General features: G+C 40.5%; 2 protein-coding genes and 1 long non-coding RNA gene across 8 annotated transcripts; 2 read left to right on the forward strand and 1 right to left on the reverse strand.

Moving 5' to 3' along the window:
* Positions 1-788: 788 nt before the first annotated feature.
* On the reverse strand, positions 789-2,237 carry LOC117819081. 3 transcript variants are annotated; one of them, XR_004632441.1, is made up of 3 exons: positions 1,891-2,224; positions 1,025-1,198; positions 789-918 (listed from the first exon to the last, which is right to left on the reverse strand). It is a non-coding gene; the product is annotated as an uncharacterized LOC117819081 (long non-coding RNA). The 3 variants fall into 3 exon arrangements; XR_004632440.1 differs by having other exon boundaries at positions 793-1,198; positions 1,891-2,124; positions 2,213-2,227; XR_004632439.1 differs by having other exon boundaries at positions 793-1,198; positions 1,891-2,237.
* LOC117819078 (beta-galactoside alpha-2,6-sialyltransferase 1-like) lies at positions 1,772-26,407 on the forward strand. 4 transcript variants are annotated; one of them, XM_034692292.1, is made up of 10 exons: positions 1,772-2,419; positions 6,393-6,454; positions 7,092-7,160; positions 19,248-19,454; positions 19,775-20,026; positions 20,503-20,767; positions 21,434-21,531; positions 21,811-21,912; positions 22,095-22,269; positions 26,060-26,407. In XM_034692292.1, exons 4-10 carry the CDS (start codon positions 19,263-19,265, stop codon positions 26,329-26,331), a joined length of 1,356 nt encoding a protein of 451 aa, XP_034548183.1. In that variant the 5' UTR covers positions 1,772-2,419; positions 6,393-6,454; positions 7,092-7,160; positions 19,248-19,262; the 3' UTR covers positions 26,332-26,407. The 4 variants fall into 4 exon arrangements, with proteins under 4 accessions (XP_034548183.1, XP_034548184.1, XP_034548185.1 ...); XM_034692293.1 differs by lacking the exon at positions 6,393-6,454; XM_034692294.1 differs by lacking the exons at positions 1,772-2,419; positions 6,393-6,454 and having other exon boundaries at positions 6,974-7,160.
* Positions 10,805-13,330, forward strand: LOC117818541 (GTPase IMAP family member 8-like). The gene is made up of 2 exons (XM_034691478.1): positions 10,805-10,829; positions 11,065-13,330. The coding sequence occupies exons 1-2, from the start codon at positions 10,805-10,807 to the stop codon at positions 12,198-12,200; spliced, it is 1,161 nt and encodes a 386-aa protein (XP_034547369.1). The 3' UTR covers positions 12,201-13,330.
* Positions 26,408-26,710: the final 303 nt, after the last annotated feature.

Raw genomic sequence — 26,710 nt, forward strand, 5'->3', positions numbered from 1 at the left:
CTGGTTTTTGTTTTTAACTCTGTAAAGCACTTTGAAGTTCTCTATGTATGAATGGTGCTTTATAAATAAACTTGCCTTGCCTCTCTCTCTCGTCATTTGGTCTGGAGGGCAGAAATCTGAAGAATCAGTGGTTTTATACTTTTATATTTTGCAGCAGACTAAACTGTAACTGAAACCATGACAACATAAATAACTGAGCTGTTTAAACCAGGGACCAACAACAGTGATTCTAAGAGCTCTGTCAGCAGATAACTGAGAGGAGAAAATACAGCAGAGTGCAGAACACAACACCATCTTCATCAAAGTGTGATCACTGTGGAGGAGCACAAAACAGAGTTTAAAGAACCATGTAAATAATGAATAACTCATCAACTTTTTTATATATGTTATCAGTTTCAGCTTGTAAAATAACAACCATAGAAAAGTTAAATTGTATTTTTAATCTATAATAAGTTGTTTATGTTAAAACAGTCGGTACAGGGATCTGTTGTTCAAGCTGGCTCCTCAGTCTGTAAAAAAACTTACTGCTGTGTTTTTTATTTTCTGTTCTGTTTGTTTAGAATAATGGTCCTTATATTTAATCTATGTTGACTTCTTCTCTTGTTTTGTGTTATTATATAAAGATAGAAACTGTAAACAGCTCAGAAAGAACTCTCCAGTTTGAGGCTCTTCTTTGTCACTAGAGATGATGTTGGTTTTGTATATTTGATGTAAATAAGAACAAAAACATGTCAAGCTCTTGAGACATTGTACCATGAATATGATTTAAAGTGCTCTTCAGACGAGGCTACATGATGTTTTATATTTTATGTTTTTCATGTTAAGTAACAATGAATGATTTCAAACTGATTCCATTTACTTGAGACATAATTCAGAGGGATCTTCAGTTGTATGCTCTTTGTTTGATCCATGGTTTCTCTGTCAAGAATCACAAAAACATGAATAAAATATTTCCTTGTAGCTCAGTGTGGACTGATTTTAATATTAAATATGTAACACATTGATAAAACTGAACAGAGCTCACTGATGATCTTAAATTGATCTTGACTGCTCGTGTGTGCATGGCTGAGCCCAGCAGAGGGAGCTCCAGAGCAGTACAGGTCTATCTGAGGTTGATCTGGATGGTGGGTTTCCTGGTCCAGATTGGGATTATGCCACAGATTGTGTTGAAGATGGAGGAACCAGAACACAAGGGAGGCTTTAAAATACCTGAAAGAGAGAGAGGAAATTATAAGTCACTATACGTCTCATTTATCACTATCAGGCTGTTTTTCCATCTCTTGCTGACATCATCAGTAAGTGTGATCAGACCATGTTCTCTGACGCACTACAACAAATGTTTTTTTCTGATTCACAAGTATGTGTTCAGGTTTTATACAGGGACTTCAGATCATTTTTCAACTGTTTGAACATTTTCAAGGTAGCTATGAGGCGTCAAAATGCTTCTGAAGGTTAAAGCACGGACCACATGGGTTCTGGATTATTCATTATTTTATCTGGAGTTCCCAACAAATGTTCTTCTTTACTGTCAGACCAAAATTAACATGAAGTAAAAAGTTTATTCCACTACAATTTGATAATTTGTATCCACTCATTTTTAATTAAATGATAAATGTAAATTATTATAGTAACTGGTGCTTTGATTTAAATTCCAACAAGGTTAGAATTGCATAATTTTGATGTTAATTTGACCCCAGAGTAGTTTCATGTAACAACTCCCTGTTTAATACAAGTATTACTATAATTTGTATTTGACTTAATTAATGTTAAATCACAGCTATACAGTACTGTGTAATATATCACAGTGTACAAGTTGAATGTGTAACAGAATTGAGTTGTTTAATATCTTTCCAGGATTGACAGAACAAACACTAAAAGAACAACTATCACCTCTCTGTAGTCCGTTTGCAGTCCCTTTCCTCTGGTCCTTTATGATCCAGTTTAATTGTGTTTTCATTCATCTCTGCTCACTCTGTTCTGATATCACTTTATTATTTCACCCTTGACCTCTGACCCTTCATGGACGGATCCATCTGAAGAGGAGAGGGGGGGTAAGGACGGTCGGTGCCACTCCACCTGCCTCACAGAGTTGGTATTGTTTTGATGATGTTGTAATGGTTTTACCTTTAATAAGATAAAGAGTTAAAAACAAGCTGTAAACTGTCAGAAGGCCGTTTTTATAATGGATGTCTTTCTAACCCCCCCTCCCTACGTTGCTTTGGAGGCTAACGGGCTGAAGCTGACCCGCTCCATGGACCGGTCCGTTTCAAGTTCACCAACTAGCCGTTGACCGTTGATTAGCAGAATGCTAACGGCCTCGTTAGTCTGCCGTTAAACAACAGAAGATGGCTTTTAAAGTGATTTTTAATGAGAACTTCAGAAAGAAACAGAAAATCAAGTTTAAACTAACTTTGACTTGGTAAGTTAACTACTTTGGATGGCAGAGACTGAAGCGACTTCGTGTCTGACTGTTCCTCTGTGAAACATTTATGGCTGCATTGTTGAATTTATGAAAGGTGCTGTATAAGTTGAATTTAAAGTTGAATTGGTGTTCAGATCAAAATAACGTTAACAGCAGGAGATAGTACAGCTCTTTATCATTTATTTAGCTCTTTTATTATTATTATCAGATTAAGCATGAATTTTAGAGGCACACCATCCATGTTTTCTAGAAATTGTTGGAACAAAAAAGATTATTAAGCCTTAGACTATATAGTCATTTATAAATTCTAAAGTCTGTAAATACAAAATATGTCAAATGGAAATGTACTTTGGGTTAAGTTGAAAACAGTTATTATACATATGACAGATCTGAAAAGGACACCTTGTGACAGATCTATAGAAACTGTTGTAAAGTTCATCTACTGTTTAGGAAATTATTTCAAGAAAGGAAAACAAATTCAAGGATATCAAATAAAAATAGAAGCAAGACATGCTGTTGGTCTCTCGGTTTAATTTCCCCCCCACCTTTACAAAGGCTAAAGTCTGCGTGTCTTCCCCTGCTCTCTACTCCCCACCTTTCCTGTCTCTCTTCAATGGACCCCCACACACACACACACACACACACACACACACACTCACTCACTCACTCACTCACACACACACACACACACACACTCACTCACTCACACACACACACACACACACACACACACACACACACACACACACTCACTCACTCACTCACTCACTCACACACACACACACACACACACACACACACACTCACTCACTCACACACACTCACACTCACACTCACACTCACTCACTCTGAAAAGTTCTGGACTCATGAAGTCAGCCACGAGAAAGTCCCTCAATCAAGGGGTCTTGCGCTTTTTGTACTCACAATGCTTGGCTCCACCTCCCCATGTGAGTTAAACCTCATGCAGAAACAGCTGAGGCGTGTTTTTGTCTGAATTTTCATCAAGGGTGGTTTTGTATAATTATAGCGCTAAACGATTCACGCTTTAATCTTGAACTCAGAACTGAACCCGTTAGAGTCGATAGCAGCTAGTGAGCTATATCATCAACAATCTACACCAGAGGCCACACCCGGACTCACACGGCTGAAAATGAGGCACTGAGAGTGGGTAAAATACCTCCGTGATGACCCCTGGAGGAAATGCATTTTTCCTCTCCAAATTCAAAGTGTTTTCCTCCAGGCTCAAGGGTCCACGGCCGAGAATGAAGTCAACCTATTGTTCAGTATGTTCAAGTTGAATATGTTCAGGTTCAGTCTTGTGCAGACATCATTTTGGAAAAAATAAAATGGTTCCTTTTGGTGCTGAAGACTGTGTAGGACTACTTTTTCCCCCTCAAAGAAATCCTCAGGAATCATTAGGAGAACTGATAAAGAATTGGATTGATAAGCAGAATCGACGATGGCATTGACATTAATCAAATCTTATCAGTTCCCACCCCTAGATGCTGTTATAATGGGTTTGTGTAAGTGCTGTGTGTTTATGAATGAAGGTCATTTGCAGGTTAAATAATGTGCGTATTAAGGTGTTGTTGTTGCTGCTGTGCACAATACACACAGGCCTGTCCAGCAACACGTACGAGATTCTATTTTTGTCTGCTGTGCAAAGTAGTAGCTAAACTGGCATACATGTTTGCCTGGATGTCATAGATTTGCTGATTAATGTGATGCATGAATCAGAATGTCTCTGATGCCTGTGTGCGTTTGGCTTAAAATGGAACATATTTGGGTGAGTTCGGTTCAATGTGCACTACAGCTTTCTGTGCCGGTTTCAACAGGTTGGGCTTGAATGCTCTTTTCTGTCTGGTAGTTGCAAGTCGGGCATTCGATACCATAGTAGCCTATATTATATCAGCATGTTAATTCATAATGAAAGGTTCACTTGAAAGCTTGTATTCAAACCAGGTATATAAAGGTAACTTAAAGCCACTTCACACGGCTCTGGGTAAAACTGTCTTAAATTCAGTCTCGAGTTTAAAAGATACTTGTGATCCGTATGATGTGATTATGAAGTTCTACTCACACTGAGTCTTAATGTGACATTATGATCGTGTGTAAATTGTCCCAGGCTGTTTAAGGATGTGTTTCTTCTTCAGGTGTTCTTATAAAAGGCGGTCACAGTAAACACATAGGGCCTGATCTACTAAGATCCCAAATAACGAGCGCTAATTTGCGGACCGCCCTATTTTAACGAGGATTTTGCGTGTGCTATCGGCTGTCACCATGGAGAGTTTGAGAGAACAGAGTGGTCTTAAGCGATAAATGAAGTTTGAAGACATGGAGTTGGAGGTCTTTGTGGAGGAGGCAAATAAACACATCGGTGAACTCCAGCAGAGACATCTCAGCGTTAGAAACGTGATTTGGGAGGTCATCTGTGAAAAGGTGAATGCTGTGAGAAAAAACAGAAGATCTGCCAATGAAATAAACGCTCCTACTCTACTCCAAAACGCAATCAGTGTTTTGATGGAGTTTAGAGAGCGATTTGATGAGGCTTAGTCTGCCACTCTTGCTCTAGAAAAGTTAGGCATCACTTGGATGAAGACAGTCGCCTCACTGTCCCAGGGAGCAACTTTCAGGTGAACGTTTTCAATGCCTGATATCATCATCCAGCAACTGTCCCACAGATTCACCAGCTTAAATGGAACTGGGAACATGTTTGAGTCAATTCACCCCAACACACTGCTGCAAGCACGAGATGAGGAGTTACACCAAGCTGCCCGGCGGCTCAGTGAGCGCTCAGTCTCCAAGTTAAAACTAACTAAGAACCCCTTGATGAGCACGATGGGACAGGAGAGACTGAGTGGACATGTCATGTTATCTATTGAGAATGACAGATCAAAGAAAATGGACATACAGTGCATCATGGACAAGTCCACGGAGCTTAAGGCTCGTCCAAACAGTGGTGAGTAGGCCGAGTACTTCATGTTGATTTTGTGTTTGTATGTGAAGATGTGGTCCGCTGTGCCAATTTGACTAACCTTTATATCTGTTGATACAGTGACCTACTGTGCTCTCATTATATGAAAAAGTTAAAGTGGGTGTCAGAATGATGCGGTCGCTATCCGTGGTGCTGAACTGCTTTTAATTTGTGTTTTATTATTATTTGTTTGTTCTCTTGGTTTGATTGACTAAAAACTGTAGTAATGTTTGTAAGCCCAGCTTTTGTGGGCATGTTGTAAAGCGATGTTATGATGATCGTTACAGTGACCGCAGCCATGTGTGCGTAACGCTGTGCCAGTTTGCACCTGCCTTTCAAACGTGCTAAATATAGACGCAAAAACACCGCTCACTATCTGCTTCAGGTTTGATAAATCACATTGCGTGTGCTAAATGATTACATTTGCATCTCCTCCTCCTAGTATTTTGCGCGTTCTGATGATCTACATGTATTCTGCATATTCATGAAGGCAAACACGCTAAATGATTTGCGAGTGCTATTTTGCTCATTTGAAAGACGCGATCCTCGGTGCTCCCGGTTCATACGTCAGCTTTGCGCGCGCTATCAAGTTTGCACCTGTTTTTATACACGCAAACCTTTAGTAGATCGGGCCCTTAAGGTATGAGGAAACACTTAGCTCAAAGCATCTTTACTAAGGTGTTGTTTCTTGAGCCACACCTTAAGGTACCTTGGTGATGATGGGGACAAAAATTGTTTTAGAAAAGTTAAATCTGTCAGAGAAATTAAACTCTGAAGAATAATTTCTAAGGTCTATTCATCAGGTCTAATAGTTTTATATCATAAAGCCCTCAATGGTCTGGTTTAGTGTCAGTTACACGTAAAACAAATGAGTCAGTTCTGAAATATGTCGACACAATTAATCATGTGATCATGACGAGTTCTTTCCTACTCTCTAATGATCCTCACTTCCCATAAATCATCATCTCATAATAACAACAATACTCAAACACTCAGGTCGCTCTACAAGGCAGAGTTTAAAACCTCTCTGAGTGCAGCCGGAGCAAAGTTTCCAGCAGGTGAGTACAAAACAAACAAATAGAGTCGATGCATTAGTAATGTGGGGAATAAGTACAGCTCATCATTTAACTGTATGGGGCTGATATTAAATATTATAAAGCATTGAGTATTTGTGACTCTCAGGTCATCGTTACATTTCAGATCAAACTCAAAGTTTGTTTTTTCACAGAAACTGATCTGGAAACAGATTTCAGCTCAAATTTATCAAATACAATCTGAGAGGATGTGGAGTGAAGAACAGGAACTGTGACTCCAGGCAAAACTATCCATGAGTTCAAAGTTTCATTAATTACATGAATAATTTCTGTGAGAATCTGAAGTTTTATCAACATAAATCAAAGTCTATATTTTAGATTTCACTGGTTTAAACAGACCGAGGAAGAAAACTCAAAACTGTCCGTCTGTCGACTTTTAAATGAGCAAATGTTTTAGTCTTTAACTCTTCTTTACACATTTTATATTTTAATGAAGTTATTATTTATAATTATATACACTGTAGAACAGGTCCGCCTAGTCAATCCACGCCCAACATGCACACAGTGAAAGGTTTAGGAACTGAACCTAAGAGACAGGTTTGTCTTTTACTCACGATTATCTTACTTTTATTTATTTTGCTTTTTATTTTATTATTTTTAGGGTTTGCTGTTTCAAGTTGAGTTTCCTGGGATGTTTCCAACAGAGGCCCGGTGACGACTGCAGGATCTGGTGAGTCTACTCTAACTTCAGATCTAAATAAGGACAATGAAAAGTGTTTTAATATTTTTATGTGATGACTTGGACCTTCTCTTAATATTGACATAAGAAATAATTTAGAAGTTAAGCTCCTTTTGGGAGATTTGTAGTCCAAGTGCATTTAAAGTAAAAAGCTCACATCTGAAGGACCTCTGAATCCTGGAGGCCTAAATTACAATCTTTTAACTTACACTGTTCATGTCTTTTCAAATGAAGTGGACTGCTGTTCAATAGTCACAAACTTAGAGCCCTCTAAAACACAGCACTCCTCTGACTTACCTGAAAATGATAAGATGTCACCAATCAGATCATGAGCAGACTCAAATTCCTAAAATGCAAAAGCAAAAAAATGTGATCCTAAAAGGAAACATATAATACATCTGAATCACATGAAATACTTCTGAAAACCAATCCTTGTCTGTTTTTATAAGATCTTTAAAATCGGATATTTAATGTTGTCTTGAATTTGACCGTTTTAAAGCTTGGTGGGTCCTGAGAGACCTGATCAATGTTTGAAGCATGTGTGAAATAATCTGACAGGTGTTGAATATACACTGAGGACTTAATATAATCTGATAACTTGAAGAAATGTTAAAGCAGTTTTGGCTGAATAAGGTGATATTTTTCAGCAGTATGAAGGTAAACAAGTCCTTGGCCACATTGAAGGACCACTTTGCACTATTCTCTATTCTCTAGACCAGGGGTTCCCAAAGTGTGGGTCGGGACCCCCTGGGGGGTCGCGAGACACAAATGGGGGGGCCTTAGATGTCTTCCAGAATGTGTTTTTTTTTTCTCAAATTATTTATTATTATTTATTTTTGTTTATTTAGCTTGTTTTCTTATGTTTATCTTCCTTTTTGGTTGTACTGTTAATTATGATTATTCCTTTATTATCATTATTATTGGTGTATTTTTTGAATTGATTTATTTTTTCTTCTCTTTGTTGGTTTTGTGTTACTTGTATATAATTTGTTAACTTGTGGTGAACAAAGACATACTGAAAAAATGCAATAAAAAAAGTTGAATGACAAAAGTTATCTAAAAATAGTAAATTTTACCCATTTATTGTAAAAAATATCAACAAAAATAGTAGCTAAACTTGAAATAAAACCTTGAAAATAGAAAATGTAAAGAGTTTTCTGCCTTTCTTTTTGCCAGATGACTCCTAAGTTTAGTGTTAGTGAACAGTTAATTATTAAAAGCATCAGTAGCAGCAGGTTAATTCATAATGGCACAGGAAACACAGCCACATGCTCATATAGGTAGGCTCATTTTCTGCAGATCAGATAAATGAAGCCACATTAAATCACTTTGAGGGACAGTGGGGGTCGCAAGTCTTTGGCATCTATATTTTGGGGGTCACGGGCTGAAAAGTTTGGGAACCCCTGCTCTAGACCAGAGGCCATCAATAGTGGCCCCCGAACTGTTTTCCCTTCACTCTGTGTTTTGGTCGGGTCACCATGGACTTGTCTCCATGCCAACGGTACGCAGACAGGCTGTTACTGGGTCACTCAGAGTCCAGTGCTGCGAGTGCAATTTTTAACTTCTACTTTGGTTTATGGAGCGGTTCACATATTGGCACTTTGCCAGCTGTAGGACCCTAGAATCCACGAAAATGTGTGTTCCAAGTTTGCTGCTCAAAGAAAAGTGGACTGTGAAAATCAGGGATTGACAGAAGAATGGAGTGAAACTTTTGAATTCACTCACCCTCCAACCACCACAAGACCCATGTGCTTAATATGCCAGGAGACTAACTGTGCTGAAGATTTCCAATTTGAAACGGCATTATGAGACGAAGCAGAGGAACTCTGAAGAGACATTTCCTCAAAATTCAAAGGTAGGAACTACAAAATAAATGCACTGAAATCATCATATCAAGCTGCAAGCAGGATTCAACACATCTATGACACAAAAACACACAACAACATTTACAGTTGTGCTCATAAGTTACATACCCTGGCTGAATTTATGGTTTCTTGGGTAGTTTCTGTCATTATGATATAAAAAGAGTAAACACAGTTGTTTGATGATAATTTGCTTCACCCAACCTCTAACCATGAGTGACAAAAAAGTGTTTCTCTTATCTTTCATATTCTCTGAAAAATGGCCAAAAAAAATCACAAATTCTGCGAGGGTATGTAAACTTATGAGCACAACTGTAGTTCATATTTTTGTTGTTATTTTGAACAAAAGGACATTTTGTTTTGAATATTACAGTATTATTGCATATGGTCTGACCGACCTCATTAAATGGACCTTTGGCTCATTGAAAAAATTATTTGTGGCCCCTTTAAGATTTATATTTGAGTACCCCTGCTCTAGGGTATGAATAGTTTGCAAACCTTTCAATTCTGTTATTATCGATATTTTAAAATATGATACACAATAATATTTTGAAGGTGCAGTGTGTAGAAGTAGGAATATTAGCGACATCTGGTGGTCAGATTCTAGAATGACCCCCTCTGTTCCTAACCCTTGGCGTCACCTAAGTGATGGTGACTGTGGAGGACCGGAAGCTCTCCCAAAAATGGTAATTAGTTACAAAGTGTCGTGTCACCGTCAAACAATAGACTAAAAGACGTCATTAAACTATTAGGACATGCCCATGCCCGTGAACTCACGTTTATGCGTCCGCCAGGTATCAATCAACCACGTCAATATCCAGCTTACAGCCAGGGAACATGTTGGTTTGTGCTCATAGAAACAGCTGGTTCCCTTGAGTTCATGTCAGGAAATACTCGACCATATTCAGCGATAGTTTTCTATAAAATACGGCCTTATTATTATTTTTGCAGACCCCTACAACACTTTGGCATAACCGTTTGCTCTGTGAGTGGGCGGAACTTATGTAACAATGTTTCTTTCCAATAACAAAACAATTTAAAACAAATAAATATTGTTACAAAGTCTCAAGATTACTGCAGGTTATACTGTTACCTGTTCCAGCAGACAAAAGGCAACTTCAGCGTCATTAACGACTTCCACCTTGAAAAAAAACACAGATGTTTTTTCTAAAGCCGATTCAAGCTTATGTTATGTATAATGTGCGTGGTCCCCCATTAGTCCATTTTTTTGCTATCAATACAATGCTATCGGCAGCAAGGCACAGAATAATAATATGCAGTTTGCTCTGTTTCGTCCGTTTTGTCCGTTTTGTCCGTTTCGTCCGTTTTGTCTGTTTTGTCCGTTTTGTCTGTTTTGTCTGTTTTGTCCGCTCTGAGCTGCTGTAGAAACATGATGACAGCCGCCATCAGGAGACCCGCTCCTTATGTTAAAATGCATACTTATTCTAAGTTTCAAAAAATGAAACTAGTGTTTTATACACTTGATTAAACACTAATTTGAACATAGATATTATTTCTCTTTTCCACCAAATCTGCTCTGATAAATGTTAACTTCTACACATTGCTCCATTAATATTATTCTATTGATGACGTATTAAAATAATAATAGTAATAATGAATAATAATGTATTAAAATAATAATAATTGATAATAATAGATATTCATATATATATATAATTTTAATAATATTTCACTCAGCATCCTGACTTTTTCAGAATTGGGGTTATAATATAATCAATGAATCTTTATTATCTTTCAGGTTTGACAACAAGGATGGAGAGAAGCACTTCAAGCCAATGTAAGTAAAAGCAGTCCTTACATGAGGATGAGATTTTATCAAATGTCAACATACTTGACAGGTATGTGTACCCTAGTCTCTGGCTGTAATGAAAGAGGTCTACTCAGACTAGGCCCTTAATGATGCTCCTTGTATATCATAAATAATACAAAATGAAAACGCATATTATAAAGTCTAATGAAGTCTCAATAATCTGTCACTGAGTGAACTGAACCTTCTGATTTCTTTATTCCAGCTCCTCCTCACAGGATTGTGTTGTTTGGGAAGAGTGATGAAAAAAAGACAACACTTGGAAACTTCCTCACTGGAAAAAGAGAGTTTAATGTCCTGAAAACCTTTACAAGCAAACAGTGTGAGGAAGCCAGTGGAGTATGTGGAGGGAAACAGTGTCAAGTAGTGAAAACTCCAGACATGCTCAGTCTGTCAGTGGAAACAGTGAGACAAGAGATGAGACACTGCGTGAATCTTTGCCATCCAGGACCAAATGTTCTGCTGCTGTTAGTGAAACCTTCTGATTTCACTGAAGAGAACAGACTCACACTGAAGTTCATCCTCAGTCTGTTTGGTCAAGATGCTTCACAGTACTCAGTGGTCATCAGCACACATGAGTCAAGTGAAAAAGATGACCCTTTCACACGACTACTTAAAGACTGTGGAGGACGACACTACAGCATGGCTGAAGATAACTACCGGTCATTACTGACACAGATTGAGAACACAGAGCGAGAAAATAAAGGAACCTTCCTCACGTACACTTGGGAGTCCATAAGACCAAAGTCTGGACACATGAAACCAGCTTTAAACCTGGTCCTGTGGGGGAGGAGAGGAGCAGGGAAGACTTCAGCAGCAAAGTTCATTTTAGGTCAGACAGGTCTTCATTCAGCCTCCAGCTCATCAGAGTGTGTTAAACATCAGAGAGAGGTGTGTGGACGTTGGGTTTCCCTGGTGGAGCTTCCTGCTCTGTGTGGAAAACCTCTGGAGACAGTGATGAAGGAATCATTCAGGTGTGTCTCCCTGTGTGATCCTGAAGGTGTCCATGCCTTCATCCTGGTCCTACCTATTGTTCCCCTCACTGAAGAGGACAAGAAAGAGTTAGAGATCATCCAGAACGCCTTCGGCTCTGGAGTCAATGACTTCATACTGAATCTGTTCATAGTAGAGTCAGATCCTATAGCTGAAGCTGTTGTTGACTTCATCAGAAAGACCAATGGTCATTCCTATGGTTTCTCAAACCATTGCTATGCAGACATTCTCCAGCTCCTCTTGGCATTCCTACCAGATAACGCCATGGTCCCTGCAAGGATCCCGTCATGCCTTGCTGATATTTCTCAAAGGATGAAGGAACGCCATTTATCAGCTGAACCTGTCTAAGACTGAGCTCACAGATCAATATCCACATTGGACCAACCCAAACCCATGCCCTTTGAGTCTTTCCAGAACTTGGGTGACATAGTTGACAACCAGGTTCATGTGGCCTTGGTTGGTCAAGGCCTATTTGCCATGTACAATATCAGGAAGATCTGACCCTACCTGTCAAAGCATGCAACAAAGCTCCTGGTTCAGGCTCCTGTAATATCATGCATGTACCTCTGCAACTCCTAACTGGTAGGCCTCCCTGCATGCACAGTCGAACCTCTGCAGTTGATTCATAAAGCAGCAGCGCAACTGGTCTTCAACCGGCCCAAAACAGGACGTCCCTCCATCTGAATGCCCCTTCACTGGCTCCCAATTACAACTCCCATAAAATTAGATAACCTGCTTACAAAACAGAAACCACAACAGCTCCTGCTCCCTGAAACCCCTCGTCCAAGTCTAGACTCCCTCCCCTCTGGTATGCTCTGCCAGTGAAAGGCGCCTGGTTCTTATCACAAAAAGGCCCTGTGTCGCAAACGCAAAAGACCCAGATCCTCTATGGACCCCCACAAATAGTATTATACTGGTGTTAACGATTATAATAATGATCATTGCGGGTGCTGCCAATTTTGAATAGGATATTCACGATGATGATACTGGTGATGATGCACCCTGTTCATTGCCTCTGTGTTCTTCCTTTCAGCACCTGAAGCTGTGTTGTGGCATTCAGTCGTGATGTTCTCATTGGACAAAAGTGTCTGCTAAAAAAATGTATAATTGTAAATAACAAAACCACTGTCTCAGTGTGTTGTGAGTATCACTGAGTAAAACCAGTATCATTCCATGTTTTCAGTTGTTTGTGTGTAATTATCATGCAAACACACCAAAGTTGAACTAGAAACTTTTTTCTTTTGTTTAAAAATTACAAAGAGCATGTTTGTAATGTCTGTGAAATGAAATTTAGAGGTGATTCACCCTCTCTGAAACACCTGAATCACATTTATCTTAGAGTTTTCAGCTCAAATGTACATTATTTAATCTCAGTTCAAATTTTGCAGAATGTTATGAAGGCTTTATATTTTGTTCGTCACTGATCAGTTAAGAACGGTTGGTTTACATTTGAACTGGATTAATCTTGTTTTATATACTTTGATATGGATCTTTGGTTTTATGTGTTTGTTGTTGTAAAAGATCAAGACAGTGTCTTTCTGAAGAAGAGTGTGGACTCGTGTTCATTTTAAACTATGTCAACAAAAAAGAGCTTAAGTCCATTTTCTACTAGAAACACTCTGGAGGATATTTTGTTCCATTTTCAGACTGATCCAGATTACTATGTTTTCCACTTAATGGTGGACACAACTGCTTAGCAGCTTTTTTTTTACAGTTAAGGATAAAAAAACAATCCAACTTATCAAGAACACCAGTTTGAGCCGCTGCACATGAGGCCGGGCTTAAAACTTTTAAATATAAAAGCACTGATAATAAGGGGCGCTGGTGGCCTAGCGATCTAAGCGCCCCACATACAGAGGCTACAGTCCTCATCGCAGACATCGCCGGTTCAACTCCCAGCTGCGACCATTTGCTGCCTGTCTTCCCCTGCTCTCTACTCCCCACATTTCCTGTCTCTCTTCAGCTGTCTTAACAATAAAGGTCCAAAAATATAACTTAAAAAAAAAAAAAAAAGCACTGATAATAATAATAATAAAATCTTTAATAATGAAAGATGCCAACCTAGGATTTAAAATGTCAAGCCTAGGAGTCTTAGGGACACAGGTTCTTAAATTCAGGGGGAGCAGAGTTAAAAACCAGACAGGAAACTCTCCATAGAGAGTTCACTGTGTACATGGGAGTATTGATAATTACTGAAAGCAGTTTTTAAAGTAAATCAATAAAGAAAACATGACATGAAAACATGTCTACATGAGCTGAGACCTTGCATGGGATTTGGTCGTATCCTCCGCCCACTTCTAGATTGATAAATGCCAACCTGTACGTGGAAATGATCGTACACCCAGTTTTTCAGTTGTACGCACGATTGACAAATGAGGGCCCTTGTGTTTTTGACGGTTAAAATATGTAAATGCACATGTAGGAAACACTGGAAAAAATCTTGAAGCTACACTTTAATAATTATGTTATCAGTGATCAACCTCAGACACCTAAAGGGATGATTCACCTCAGTACTTAACGGCTTATTTTAGATTGCTTAATAACTTAATAAAAATTGCTAATTTCAACTCAACTCAACTTTATTTATAAAGCACTTTAAAATGACCACAGCCGGAACAGAGTGCTGTACATAAATAGACAACGCAGGCATAAAAACAATTAAAACACAGGATAATAAAACAATAAAAACAATAAAACAATAAATAAAAACAAACCATAAAACACTAAAACAGGAGCAGGGTCTCATGCAGAGTTAAAATCCTAGGAATAAAAATGGGTTTTAAAGGTGACATATCATGCAAAATGGACTTTTTAATGGTTCTTTACCTAAAATCTGTGTCCCTGGCATGTCTACAAACCCCCCGAGAATGAAAAAAATCCATTCTGCCCCTGTTTTGATTTCTACATCTTTCTGTAAATGTGTGTGAAACGAGCCGTTTTAGACTTCAGTGTTTTTGTTACATAACAACAATATCCGGTCTGTCACGGAGTCAGAGCTCGGAGCTTGTTCAGCCCATAGACTGTATAAAATACAACTCAACCCCTCCTCTGTTTTTCATTCCCTGCACACATGTGTACTAACAAGGAGCTTAGGAGGGAGGCATGCTAGTTGTAGGCTTTCTTAATAAACACAAAGGTCGGTTTTACTCCCCACGTCTGCAGATTTGAAGATCTAGTGGATGATTTTTATTTATCATGGATAAGTGCTAGCGCTAATTAGCATAGCCACATAGCTACATGTTCATAGCTGTAGCTGTAGCTGTAGCTGTGTACCAAGACACACGTCGACATACTGACAAATAAAACAACATGAAACACTAAATCTGTGACCAATACTTCATAAAAGGTCCTGCTGCCTTTCTGGCAGAGGTCGGTTTTACTCCCCACGTCTGCAGATTTGAAGATCTAGTGGATGATTTTTATTTATCATGGATAAGTGCTAGCGCTAGTTAGCATAGCCACATAGCTACATGCTCGTAGCTGTGTACCAAGACACACGTCTACATACTGATAAATAAAACAACAAGAAACACTAAATCTATGACCAATCCTTCAGAAAGGTCCTGCTGCAGGCGCCTCTCCGTCAGGATCAGATTCTGGATCAGATTCAGAGGGTTGAAGTAACGTGATCTCTGAGCAGCCGTATATATTCAGCCAACATGTAAACATTAGATCAACGTGCTGGACAGCCGAGGCACACCCACTTCCTGAGGGGGCGTGGTCAGAGAGAAAACAGACTGTTCTGAGGAGGGCTGAAGAAGAGGGCTTTTCAGGCAGACCAGAATCTGATTTCAAAGTGTTTTTTTGAGCATAAACTTTAAAGCCATGTTTTGGGGACCTCTTAGACCAATATATGTTGATGAAAAAAGCGTGATATGTCACCTTTAAGACGAGTTTTAAAAATGGACGGTGAGGAGTCTAATGTGGAGGGGAAGCTCATTCCATAATTTTGGAGCAGCAACAGAAAAAGCTCTATCCCCTCTGAGCTTCCGTTTTGCCCTCGGTACCTCCAGGAGCAGCAGATCAGCTGACCTGAGGCACCGAGCAGGAGCGTAGTCACAACATGACAGATCAAATGATCGGAGTTAACAAAGAGCTTTCTCTAAATATTTATTTTAAGCTTAAAATCGGAGGCGTCTCCTAAACTGAGAAGAAAGGCATATGGAGTGAACTTTCCTTGTTTTTGCCAGCACACAAAAACATTGAGGCCTGAATTACTGAGTGGGCAAAGAGGCAACGAGTACAGACCCAGGTTCACTATGTGTCATGGTAATTTGACTGTTCTAACTTTTGTGTAAAAACCATGCTGAATTTACTCCTCCGTCTATTATTGAAAAATAATAATAATACATAAATATCAGCAACATTAGAGATATCAATATGAAAACTTTTGGAACAAAGTTTCAAACAGAAAATGTTTACATTGTTCAAATGTATGCATCCTTTTATTTTCAGATATGGTTGTGCTCTTAGATGATAGATGTATGTTGACCATAAGTGAAGATTGAAGTGAAGTTATTTTTCTAGTGTTATGAAACAATTCAACTAGTTCAGATAAATTATGTATGACAATTTAACGCCACTTATTGTTTATTTGCAGAGATACCTCATTTATTAATGTATTTACATTTTTTTAAATTTTAGAATGGTCTTTTATTGCATTCATGTTTTATGGATAATGTGTGATTTTGAATAGCTGTTTTTATTATTTTGGTTTTCTGTGTGGACCTCAGGAAGACTAGCGACCACTTGGTGGAAGCTAATGAGGATCAGAATAAAGAATAAAGTTCAGAGCTCGTTCTGTACTTTGCCATTGCCATTAGTTGACCACACAAATTTTAAATAGTGAGTAGACTTTTACTAACTGTAATTTGTAAGACTAAGGGATACTGGAATTTAAACTGTGCCTAAAGTAAAGTTTACTAGTTCTCCAGTTTACTAGTTAGAGAGTGCTGGCTGATTAGATCAGATCCAGAACTTGGATTATGGAAATCAAACCCAGGTTATTTAAATATTTGTAAACATGTTAAAGTAATTTCAAGTAATGAATTGATTGACAGATTGATTGCCTGTCCTTCAGGAAGTCTTTTCTAATCCTATATTTTCTTATTGTCTATACTTGTAACATGGCCATTTCAATGCTCAATTACAGCCTCTTGAGAGACATTGAAGAGGAGGTTCAGAGAACACAGTAAGTGTGTGTAAGGCTAGTAAGGCTAGTGCATAAAGGGTGTGGCCCAGAGGATGGCACAAGTGTGTACAAAACTGGTGAGCTTTGTTTTGATTTTACAAAACCAGACTGTCCATGAGTGAAGACCACAACAAGAGAACTAAACCAGGTAAGAGACAGAACAAAGAACATATACATCATTACTTCTGTTTTTAATTTTAAATCACTTCTTAAAACTTTTTTTTTCAAAAAGGCGTTCATAATTTTGTAACATGTTATTATGCTCTGGACGTCTTGTTATGTTTTTTCTCGTACTTTGGAGTTCCTTTATTTATACGTATGTATGTGTGTGTGTGTGTGTGTGTGTGTGTGTGTGTGTGTGTGTGTGTGTATGTATGTATGTGTATTTATGTACACATGTATACATGTGCATGTGTAAGTATGTGTGTATGTATATATGTATATATAAGTGTATGTGTGGAGGGAGTGCTGGAATGTCTGTTTCAAAAGGGCAGAAAGACCAGATATCCTGCATAACTGATTGTGGCTTATCTTTCATGAATGTTTTTAAAGATTTTTTGATAAGACAGCTTGAGAGAGACAGGAAATGGAGAGGTCCAAAAACTGATGCAAAAACAAAAACTTGGGGGTACTGGTGGCCTAGCGGTCTAAGCGCCCCATGTACAGAGGCTGCAGCCCTCGTCGCAGAGGTCCCCGGTTCGACTCCCGGCCGTGACCATGTCCTGCATGTCTTCCCGCGCTCTCTACTCCCCACATTTCCTGTCTCTCTTCAGCTATCCTATCAAATGAAGGCATAAAAGCCTAAAAATAAACTTAACGACCCCAACCTAAAGGCAAGCTGCCAAAATGAAAACCTGAACCCCACCTGTGAGAAAAAAAAAATCTTGCTTAAGACAACAGGTCTCCACCTATCCAATGCTGCTGTGCTGTCCTCTTTGATGGACTATGTTAAGGAAAGTGCTGATACAAGTGGTAACATAGAATAATATTTTTACTCCTAGCCAGGAAAAATGCATTCTTTCTTTAGCCACTGTGGCTGTATCTGTTTTCCAAGTCTTCAAATAAAAGTTCAATAAACACACTCATGTGTTTGTGAGGACTAAAAAACTATTGTACAACCATCCCTAAACAGTCCTGGGATCACAGAGACTGGACTGGCATTCAGTTCTCTGTGCTCCTAACAGCTTTTTTATTTCTGATGATTAAGAGTTGATCAAAACTTCTTTTTTTTTTTTTTTACCAAATATGCATTCTAAGATATCCCCAAACATGGACACATCAAAGCTTTGACACTAACCTTTCAAAGGTATCAGAGGAAAAAAGTAGACAAATGTCAAATATTAAACTGACCTCGGTAGCTGGTTGTACCAGAAAAAAAACCTGCCATTGACAAATGCATGAAAGCAATGAGAATTATTACCAGAATGTGGAGTTTGTTGCGCGTTTGTTTTTTGTGTTAGTCACTCCACAAAGTTTATAAAGCAGCTTGTTTTCCTTGACATCAAACGTGAAATGTTTGTACTTTGTATTTGTTTCTGTTTTTTATCAGAAAAAAAGGTATAACTATAATAAAAGTCATTTGTCAATTAAATCAATGCTACTTGTGACAGGAGCTGAAGTTGTCTGGCAGTTTTTTTTTATAGAAGACCAGACTACTTCTACCACTTCCACTTCTTCCACTTCCACTACTTCTACCACTTCCACTTCTTCAACTACTTCTGCCACTTCTGCTACTTCCACTTCTTCTACTACTTCTACCGCTTCCACTACTTCCACTACTTCTACTACTTCCACTACTTACGCTTCTTCCACTACTTTCACTACTTCCTCTTCTTCTACTACTTCTACCACTTCCACTACTTCTTCCACTACTACTACTACTTCCCATACTTCTACTACTTCCACTACTTCTACTTCTTCCTCTACTTTTACCACATCCACTACTTCGACTGCTTGTACTATGTCCATTACTTCCACTACTTAGTCTCCATGGTATCCTTTTGTTTTACTCCTTTTGTATGACAATCCTGGGCCGACTGTTACTCTAGACGCTTGTGAGACGTTGGTTGAGAAAAAGATGGAATGTCCAAAGGATGCGGTTAAAAAAATAAAGAATAGAGTTTTATTTCTGAATTTATCAACACATTTCCGAAGATTTCATTCTCTTTTTTCACCGGTACACTCTATATGTGTGTGCTCGGCAGATCTCCGGGGCAGCGATGGACAGAGTCCGCCTGCTGTGGTGTCTGAAGTGTCGGACTCGCCGTGGAGTGGTCTGTATGACCCTCTCTTGCATCTCTATGGCTCTGCTCTATGCCATCTGTGCAGAAAACAGCGTGCCCGTCACGGACGCCCTCTTCGGGGTACGGGCAAGGACCCGGGCTCAACCTCGTACACACTCTGTTGTTAAGGTCTGCTTCATATTTCATTGCTACAATGTTTGTTTTTGAAGGCCAGTTGATGTTAGCTAAACCTTGTAGCTGATTTCCTCCTTTCAATCCTTTGTAGTCACAAAACGGAATGTTAGCTCAGGAGGTACAAATCATTGTCTTACTTTTTTGCATAGAGTTTGGGGGTTACAAAAAAAACAACTAGCACAGTTACTATCTGTGAGCTTGTCAATCAAACATTGCAATTGATCTATGAGTGAGTTGTAACATAGTAAGTACAAAGAAATCCTGGATGTTTCAATGTTCCAATCCCCATCCTCTCCTCTCCAAACCGAACCCAGGAAGCCGTGGGGTCGACGTCAAAGCAAAAGACAAAAGACAGAGAGCCTTCTGGTTTTTTCACTCGGATGCTGCTGCGCCCCTTCACTCGTGCGTTGGAGACCCTGTTTGGAGGCTGGTGGAAGGTGGAGCTGAGCGGGAGAGAGGACTCAGAGTTCTTCGGGCCCAATGGGCTTCGGGGGGAGGTTTGGGGCGACGAGATGTCCAGTAGCATGCTGGGAAACAGGCTGAAGAAGGTGGTGCAGACTTATAAGGTGAGTAAAAACACAAACTGTATCAGTCAGAGTTTAATTTACACTTAAAGTAAACAGTGAACACACTGATCATCAACAAATGACTTTGGTTTGGCATCTGGGGGAACAAAGACTTATGCGCCAACATCTCTTTGAATGCAGGTCCAAATTTCTCTCTGTTAGTCTAGCTGCTAAACTTCAAATAAAGGCTTTAAAAACGGATCATTTATATTATTGATGAGATGTCTCATCTGTAAATTGTCTGAACATTGTGAATCAGACCCAAGAAGGTGGTACAGAGTTATCAGAGAGGTTACAATATATTCAAACCGCAGTCTGATTCTGGAAGAAAAAAATATTTTTCAGGAAGAAGTTTGACATGAACCCCAAATTAAACTCTGATATCTGCACCTTTGTCATGATTGTTTTTATTATTTATTATTTCTGAGCACATCAAATATTACGTTTTTGTCTCTTTCTTGATGAACATCATTCAGGCGATGAATAAATTTGGCATTGAATTATCTGGACCTGGTGGAGTGGCCAGCAGGCCCAAGCTGAGCGGCCCGGAGCTCCTCTGCCAAATGAAGGAAAAGGTTGAGGTGCTAACTTTGACCTCTGACCTCCACCCGTTCTCATTGCTTCCCTGGGCCCCTCTGCTGCCGCAGCAGCAGCTGACCTCTGAACTCGGACCGTACAAGAGCTGCGCTGTGGTGGCGTCTGCAGGGTCGATCCTAAACTCCGGGCTTGGCAAAGAGATAGGTGAGACAGTTCAACGTGTATGTTTACGTAAAGCACAGCTTGGAGGTGCTGTTGTTTCCACGTTGGATAGTATTACAAAAGCAGGAAAGCTCAGAAAGAGAACGGATCTACATTCATATTTCTGACCCAAAACTGCCAGGAGCTAAAACGAACGGTGGTAGATCCGTTACATAGAGAGACAGTGAAGACAGGATGGGCTGCTACTGAAAATAAAGCAGTGAACCAGACATATGAGGCATTATTATCAGATTGTTTTACAACAGTACTCTACAGTACTCATTGTACCTTTAAAAACTACACACTGTACCTTTAAAAACTACACACTGTACCTTTAAATACTACACACAGCTCCTTTAAATACTACACACTGCTCCTTTAAATACTACACACTGTACCTTTAAATACTACACACTGCTCCTTTAAATACCACACACTGTACCTTTAAATACTACACACAGCTCCTTTAAATACTACACACTGCTCCTTTAAATACCACACACTGTACCTTTAAATACTACACACTGTGCCTTTAAATACTACACACTGCTCCTTTAAATACTACACACTGTACCTTTAAATACTACACACTGTACCTTTAAATACTACACACTGTGGAAAGCTTCACTTCTCTTAAACCTGTTTTCTGTTTTAAATATCTCATCCCAGACTCTCATGATGCTGTGATTCGCTTCAACGGCGCCCCTACCACGGGCTACGAGAAGGACGTCGGGTCAAAAACCACGATACGCCTCATCAACTCACAGGTAACCATGACAGCCTGCAGAAAGTCAATCAAAAGTTCAGACGAGACTCAAAACAAAAAATGAAATGTGACTCTTGGTCAGTTGTGAAGCTGGAAGCGGTCTCAATTCATGTCAAATGTAAGTTTGATTGAAAGAAAAAGTGCATGTGTTGATCTGAAGATTATATTTAAAGGAGTTTAAGGAGAGCCGCTCTTCAATGAGCTGATGTTCCTGCTTTGAAACGTTTATATGTTTCAGATTTTAAGGTGTGTGTTAACTGAATGTTTACCTTTGTTCCAGTTGATGGCGTCTGATGACCACCACTTCCTCTCCAGCTCTCTGTACAGCTCAGGTACTCTGCTGGCCTGGGACCCTGCCCCCTTCTCTGCTAACCTCACTCAGGTGACGTTTAAATCACACACTCCACAATAAAAGGATTCAAAGATGGAGAGTTTTATCTTTCATTGCTATCTGTAAACACCTTTGCTCCTGCTCCTGCTCCTGCTCTGTGTACCTGTGTACGATCAGACCAGACCGACCTGCAGCTGTGTTAAACATGTCCCACCTTCTGTCTGCGCTCATAGTGGCTCAGCAAGACAGACTACCCCATCTTCACCATGTTCCAGAAATACAAGAGGCTCCATCCTATGCAGCCTTTCTACATCCTCCATCCTCGCTATGAGTGGCAGCTGTGGCAACGAATACAGGACAACATGGCTGAACCCATTCAGAAGAACCCGCCCTCCTCCGGCATGCTCGGTGCGTGAAACTCTGACACCACATCCTGTTTTAAGATCTTTATCTATAACATATGCAGCATGCACAAAGAGAGATAACCATCCATATTTCTTGTTTCCTCTTTCAAGCTATCAAAATAAAAGCACAGAGAGCAGGAGAATGAAAGAGTTTAATGCCATGACCCTTTGCAGTGTCCTCCCTCTCTCTCTCTCTCTCTCTCTCTCTCTCTTCCCAGTTTCCGTCTCTATTCCGCCCTTTCTCCCAATAAAGACATGCTGCTGGTGTTGATGGAGCTGTGAGAATGCATGCAGTACCGTTGATGGCCAGTAAAGGCATCGATTGGAAATTTGCAGCTTAAATAGACTGCGAATTTGAGAGGGAGTGTTGTCATGTGATGGAGGAGTAGGGGAGAACGGGGTTGGTTGTCACACTTTTTACTGTTTTGATGATTGCTCATCATCAAAACATCTTTCAAAAGTCATTCCTACATTAAATTGAAGCTTAAGGTGTTGGCTCGAAATGTGTATCCCTCTCATTTTCCAACTCATTGTAACAAAGAGGGAATTAACTATCCTCCCATGACGGGGATGGTTGTCACACACTATGGGGTTGGTTGTCACACACTGTGGGGTTGGTTGTCATACACTATGGGGTTGGTTGTCATACACTATGGGGTTGGTTGTCATACACTATGGGGTTGGTTGTCATACACTATGGGGTTGTCACACACTATGGGGTTGTCACACACTATGGGGTTGGTTGTCATACACTATGGGGTTGGTTGTCATACACTATGGGGTTGTCACACACTATGGGGTTGTCACACACTATGGGGTTGGTTGTCACACACTATGGGTTTATGGGGTTGGTTGTCATACACTGTGGGGTTGGTTGTCACACACTATGGGGTTGGTTGTCACACACTATGGGGTTGGTTGTCACACACTAAGGGGTTGGTTGTCACACACTAAGGGGTTGGTTGTCACACACTATGGGGTTGGTTGTCACACGCTATGGGGTTGGTTGTCACACACTGTGGGGTTGGTTGTCATACACTATGGGGTTGGTTGTCATACACTATGGGGTTGGTTGTCATACACTATGGGGTTGGTTGTCATACACTATGGGGTTGTCACACACTATGGGGTTGTCACACACTATGGGGTTGGTTGTCATACACTATGGGGTTGGTTGTCATACACTATGGGGTTGTCACACACTATGGGGTTGTCACACACTATGGGGTTGGTTGTCACACACTATGGGTTTATGGGGTTGGTTGTCACACACTATGGGGTTGGTTGTCACACACTATGGGGTTGGTTGTCACACACTATGGGGTTGGTTGTCACACACTATGGGGTTGGTTGTCACACACTATGGGGTTGGTTGTCACACACTATGGGGTTGTCACACACTATGGGGTTGGTTGTCACACACTATGGGGTTGGTTGTCACACTATGGGGTTGGTTGTCACACACTATGGGGTTGGTTGTCATACACTGTGGGGTTGGTTGTCATACACTATGGGGTTGGTTGTCACACACTATGGGGTTGTCACACACTATGGGGTTGGTTGTCATACACTATGGGGTTGGTTGTCATACACTATGGGGTTGGTTGTCACACACTATGGGGTTGGTTGTCACACACTATGGGGTTGGTTGTCATACACTATGGGGTTGGTTGTCACACACTATGGGGTTGGTTGTCATACACTGTGGGGTTGGTTGTCATACACTATGGGGTTGGTTGTCACACACTATGGGGTTGGTTGTCATACACTATGGGGTTGGTTGTCATACACTGTGGGGTTGGTTGTCACACACTATGGGGTTGGTTGTCATACGCTATGGGGTTGTCATACACTATGGGGTTGGTTGTCACACACTATGGGGTTGGTTGTCATACACTATGGGGTTGGTTGTCATACACTGTGGGGTTGGTTGTCACACACTATGGGGTTGGTTGTCACACACTATGGAGTTGGTTGTCACACACTATGGAGTTGGTTGTCACACACTATGGGGATGGTTGTCACACACTATGGGGTTGGTTGTCACACACTGTGGGGTTGGTTGTCACACACTGTGGGGTTGGTTGTCACACACTATGGGGTTGGTTGTCACACACTATGGAGTTGGTTGTCACACACTATGGGGTTGGTTGTCATACACTGTGGGGTTGGTTGTCACACACTAAGGGGTTGGTTGTCACACACTAAGGGGTTGGTTGTCACACACTATGGGGTTGGTTGTCACACACTATGGGGTTGGTTGTCATACACTGTGGGGTTGGTTGTCACACACTAAGGGGTTGGTTGTCACACACTAAGGGGTTGGTTGTCACACACTAAGGGGTTGGTTGTCACACACTATGGGGTTGGTTGTCACACACTATGGAGTTGGTTGTCACACACTATGGGGTTGGTTGTCACAAAGTTATTTCAATGGGAAAAATATTTTAAAAGGCAAGAAGGCAGAACTAATTTTGAAAGTTGAATTGACAAGTGATAGGCCCACATAACTTAATGCATTTTAACATAAAATGAGCAAGGAACATGAACAGGAAACACATCTTTAGGCCAGCCGACATAACATAAAGAACAAAACAAATAGGCTGAACAATAACGGCCTACTCAACTAGGATACATGCAGTCACTGTCTGAGTTACAGTGATGGCAAATGTAGGGTCTCTGCACTCCAACTTATTTCACCATGCATGATTTTGCCAACATAGGGGTTGGTTGTTACATGTGACAACCAATCCCACAGAGAATGTGACGACCAACCCCAACTGGAATTTTTTGCTAGCATCAAGGCTAACAACCATCTAACAACTACTTAGCTAGCTAATACAAATCTAAACTATAGCTTTCTCCTCACACTTTGTAAGGGTAACACTTGTTTTGTTATAAACCCATCGTTTAAAAGCCTAGAAGAAAAATACTGAGGAGCTGAATATTTACAATTTGACATGAAAAACACAAAAAGTCCTCTCACCTCAAGTTCAGCTGTCTTACTCCAGAGAAGACTATGTAGGTGAGCTCTGATCCTAATTCTGGAAATGTCCATACCCCAATTTGAGAGACAGTGCCCCCTGGTGGCGAGATATAACGAGTGTGCCAACCAACCTTTGTGACAACCAACCCCGTTCTCCCCTATATCACGACCAGAGTTTACAGTCGCCTTTTTATGTCAGCCAGCTTGGCCGTGGTTAGGGTTAGTTAGATCCTGAGTTCTGGTCGTATCAAACAGCTGTCAGGATATAAGCTCTGAATAGCTTTATCTGCTTCATAACACAAAAACACTGACACCATAACCCAGAAAATCAAACTTAAATAGACTTTACTGCTTAGTACAGTTTGCTCTTGTTTTGTGTCCGATTGTGGAGACCAGCTGTTAGCATCTACACCTTTTTACTGCGCCGAGCTTTCTTTCTTTCTTTCTTTCTTTCTTTCTTCCTTCCTTTGTGCTCTCATCCTGATGGAGCTCAATCTGAGCCGGATTGCAGGGAGGCACTTTGTGATAAATGTGTCACAGCTTACATCCAGCTCACGATGAATGATTAAGGGATTTGATTCATCAGTCAGTTCGATTCAAACAGTAAAGCCATGTTTCATCATTTTTCCTCGTCCTGAATTCATAATTTATCATTCACAACACAAAAGTAGCCATTAATGATTAAAGGATGTGGGCTTTTAGAGAGAAAGTCACAAGAATTGATAAAAAATAATGTTAGAAAAATGTTTATCTTCATCAGGACGTCTCTACTGAAGAGTAACCATTCTCTCCATCATGTCCCTCCCAGGCACCGCCCTGATGATGTCTCTGTGCGAGGCGGTGCACGTCTACGAGTTCCTGCCGTCCCGCAGGAAGACCGAGCTCTGCCATTACTACCAGCACTTCTCCGACGCCGCCTGCACGTTCGGTGCTTATCACCCGCTGTTATACGAGAAGAACCTCGTCAAGAGAATGAACCAAGGCCTCGACCGAGACATCTTCACCCACGGACGAGTCACTCTGCCGGGCTTCAGCCAGCTGAACTGCAGCCAGGCTGCTGGAGGAGCAACCGAGCACTGAGCGGAGGGTGTAGCACACACACACACACACACACACACACACACACACACACACTCACACACACACACACACACACACTCACTCACTCACACACACTCACTCACTCACTCACTCACTCACTCACTCACTCACTCACTCACTCACTCACACACACACTCACTCACTCACACACACACACACACACACACACTCACTCACTCACTCACTCACTCACTCACTCACTCACTCACTCACTCACACACACACTCACTCACTCACTCACTCACTCACTCACACACACACTCACTCACTCACTCACTCACTCACTCACTCACTCACTCACTCACTCACTCACACACACACTCACTCACTCACTCACACACACACACACACACTCACT

This window comes from Notolabrus celidotus, chromosome 9 (assembly GCF_009762535.1).
Source record: "Notolabrus celidotus isolate fNotCel1 chromosome 9, fNotCel1.pri, whole genome shotgun sequence".
NCBI lineage: Eukaryota > Metazoa > Chordata > Actinopteri > Labriformes > Labridae > Notolabrus > Notolabrus celidotus.

Bases quoted from the DNA above. Each gene is read 5' to 3' on its own strand.
- LOC117818541 (XM_034691478.1), top strand. From the start codon at position 10,805: ATGGAGAGAAGCACTTCAAGCCAAT. The intron at 10,830-11,064 runs GTAAGTAAAAGC...TCTTTATTCCAG, and splicing joins GAGAAGCACTTCAAGCCAAT to CTCCTCCTCACAGGATTGTG.
- LOC117819078 (XM_034692292.1), top strand. From the start codon at position 19,263: ATGGACAGAGTCCGCCTGCTGTGGTGTCTGAAGTGTCGGACTCGCCGT. The intron at 20,027-20,502 runs GTGAGTAAAAAC...AACATCATTCAG, and splicing joins AGGTGGTGCAGACTTATAAG to GCGATGAATAAATTTGGCAT. The intron at 20,768-21,433 runs GTGAGACAGTTC...ATCTCATCCCAG, and splicing joins CGGGCTTGGCAAAGAGATAG to ACTCTCATGATGCTGTGATT.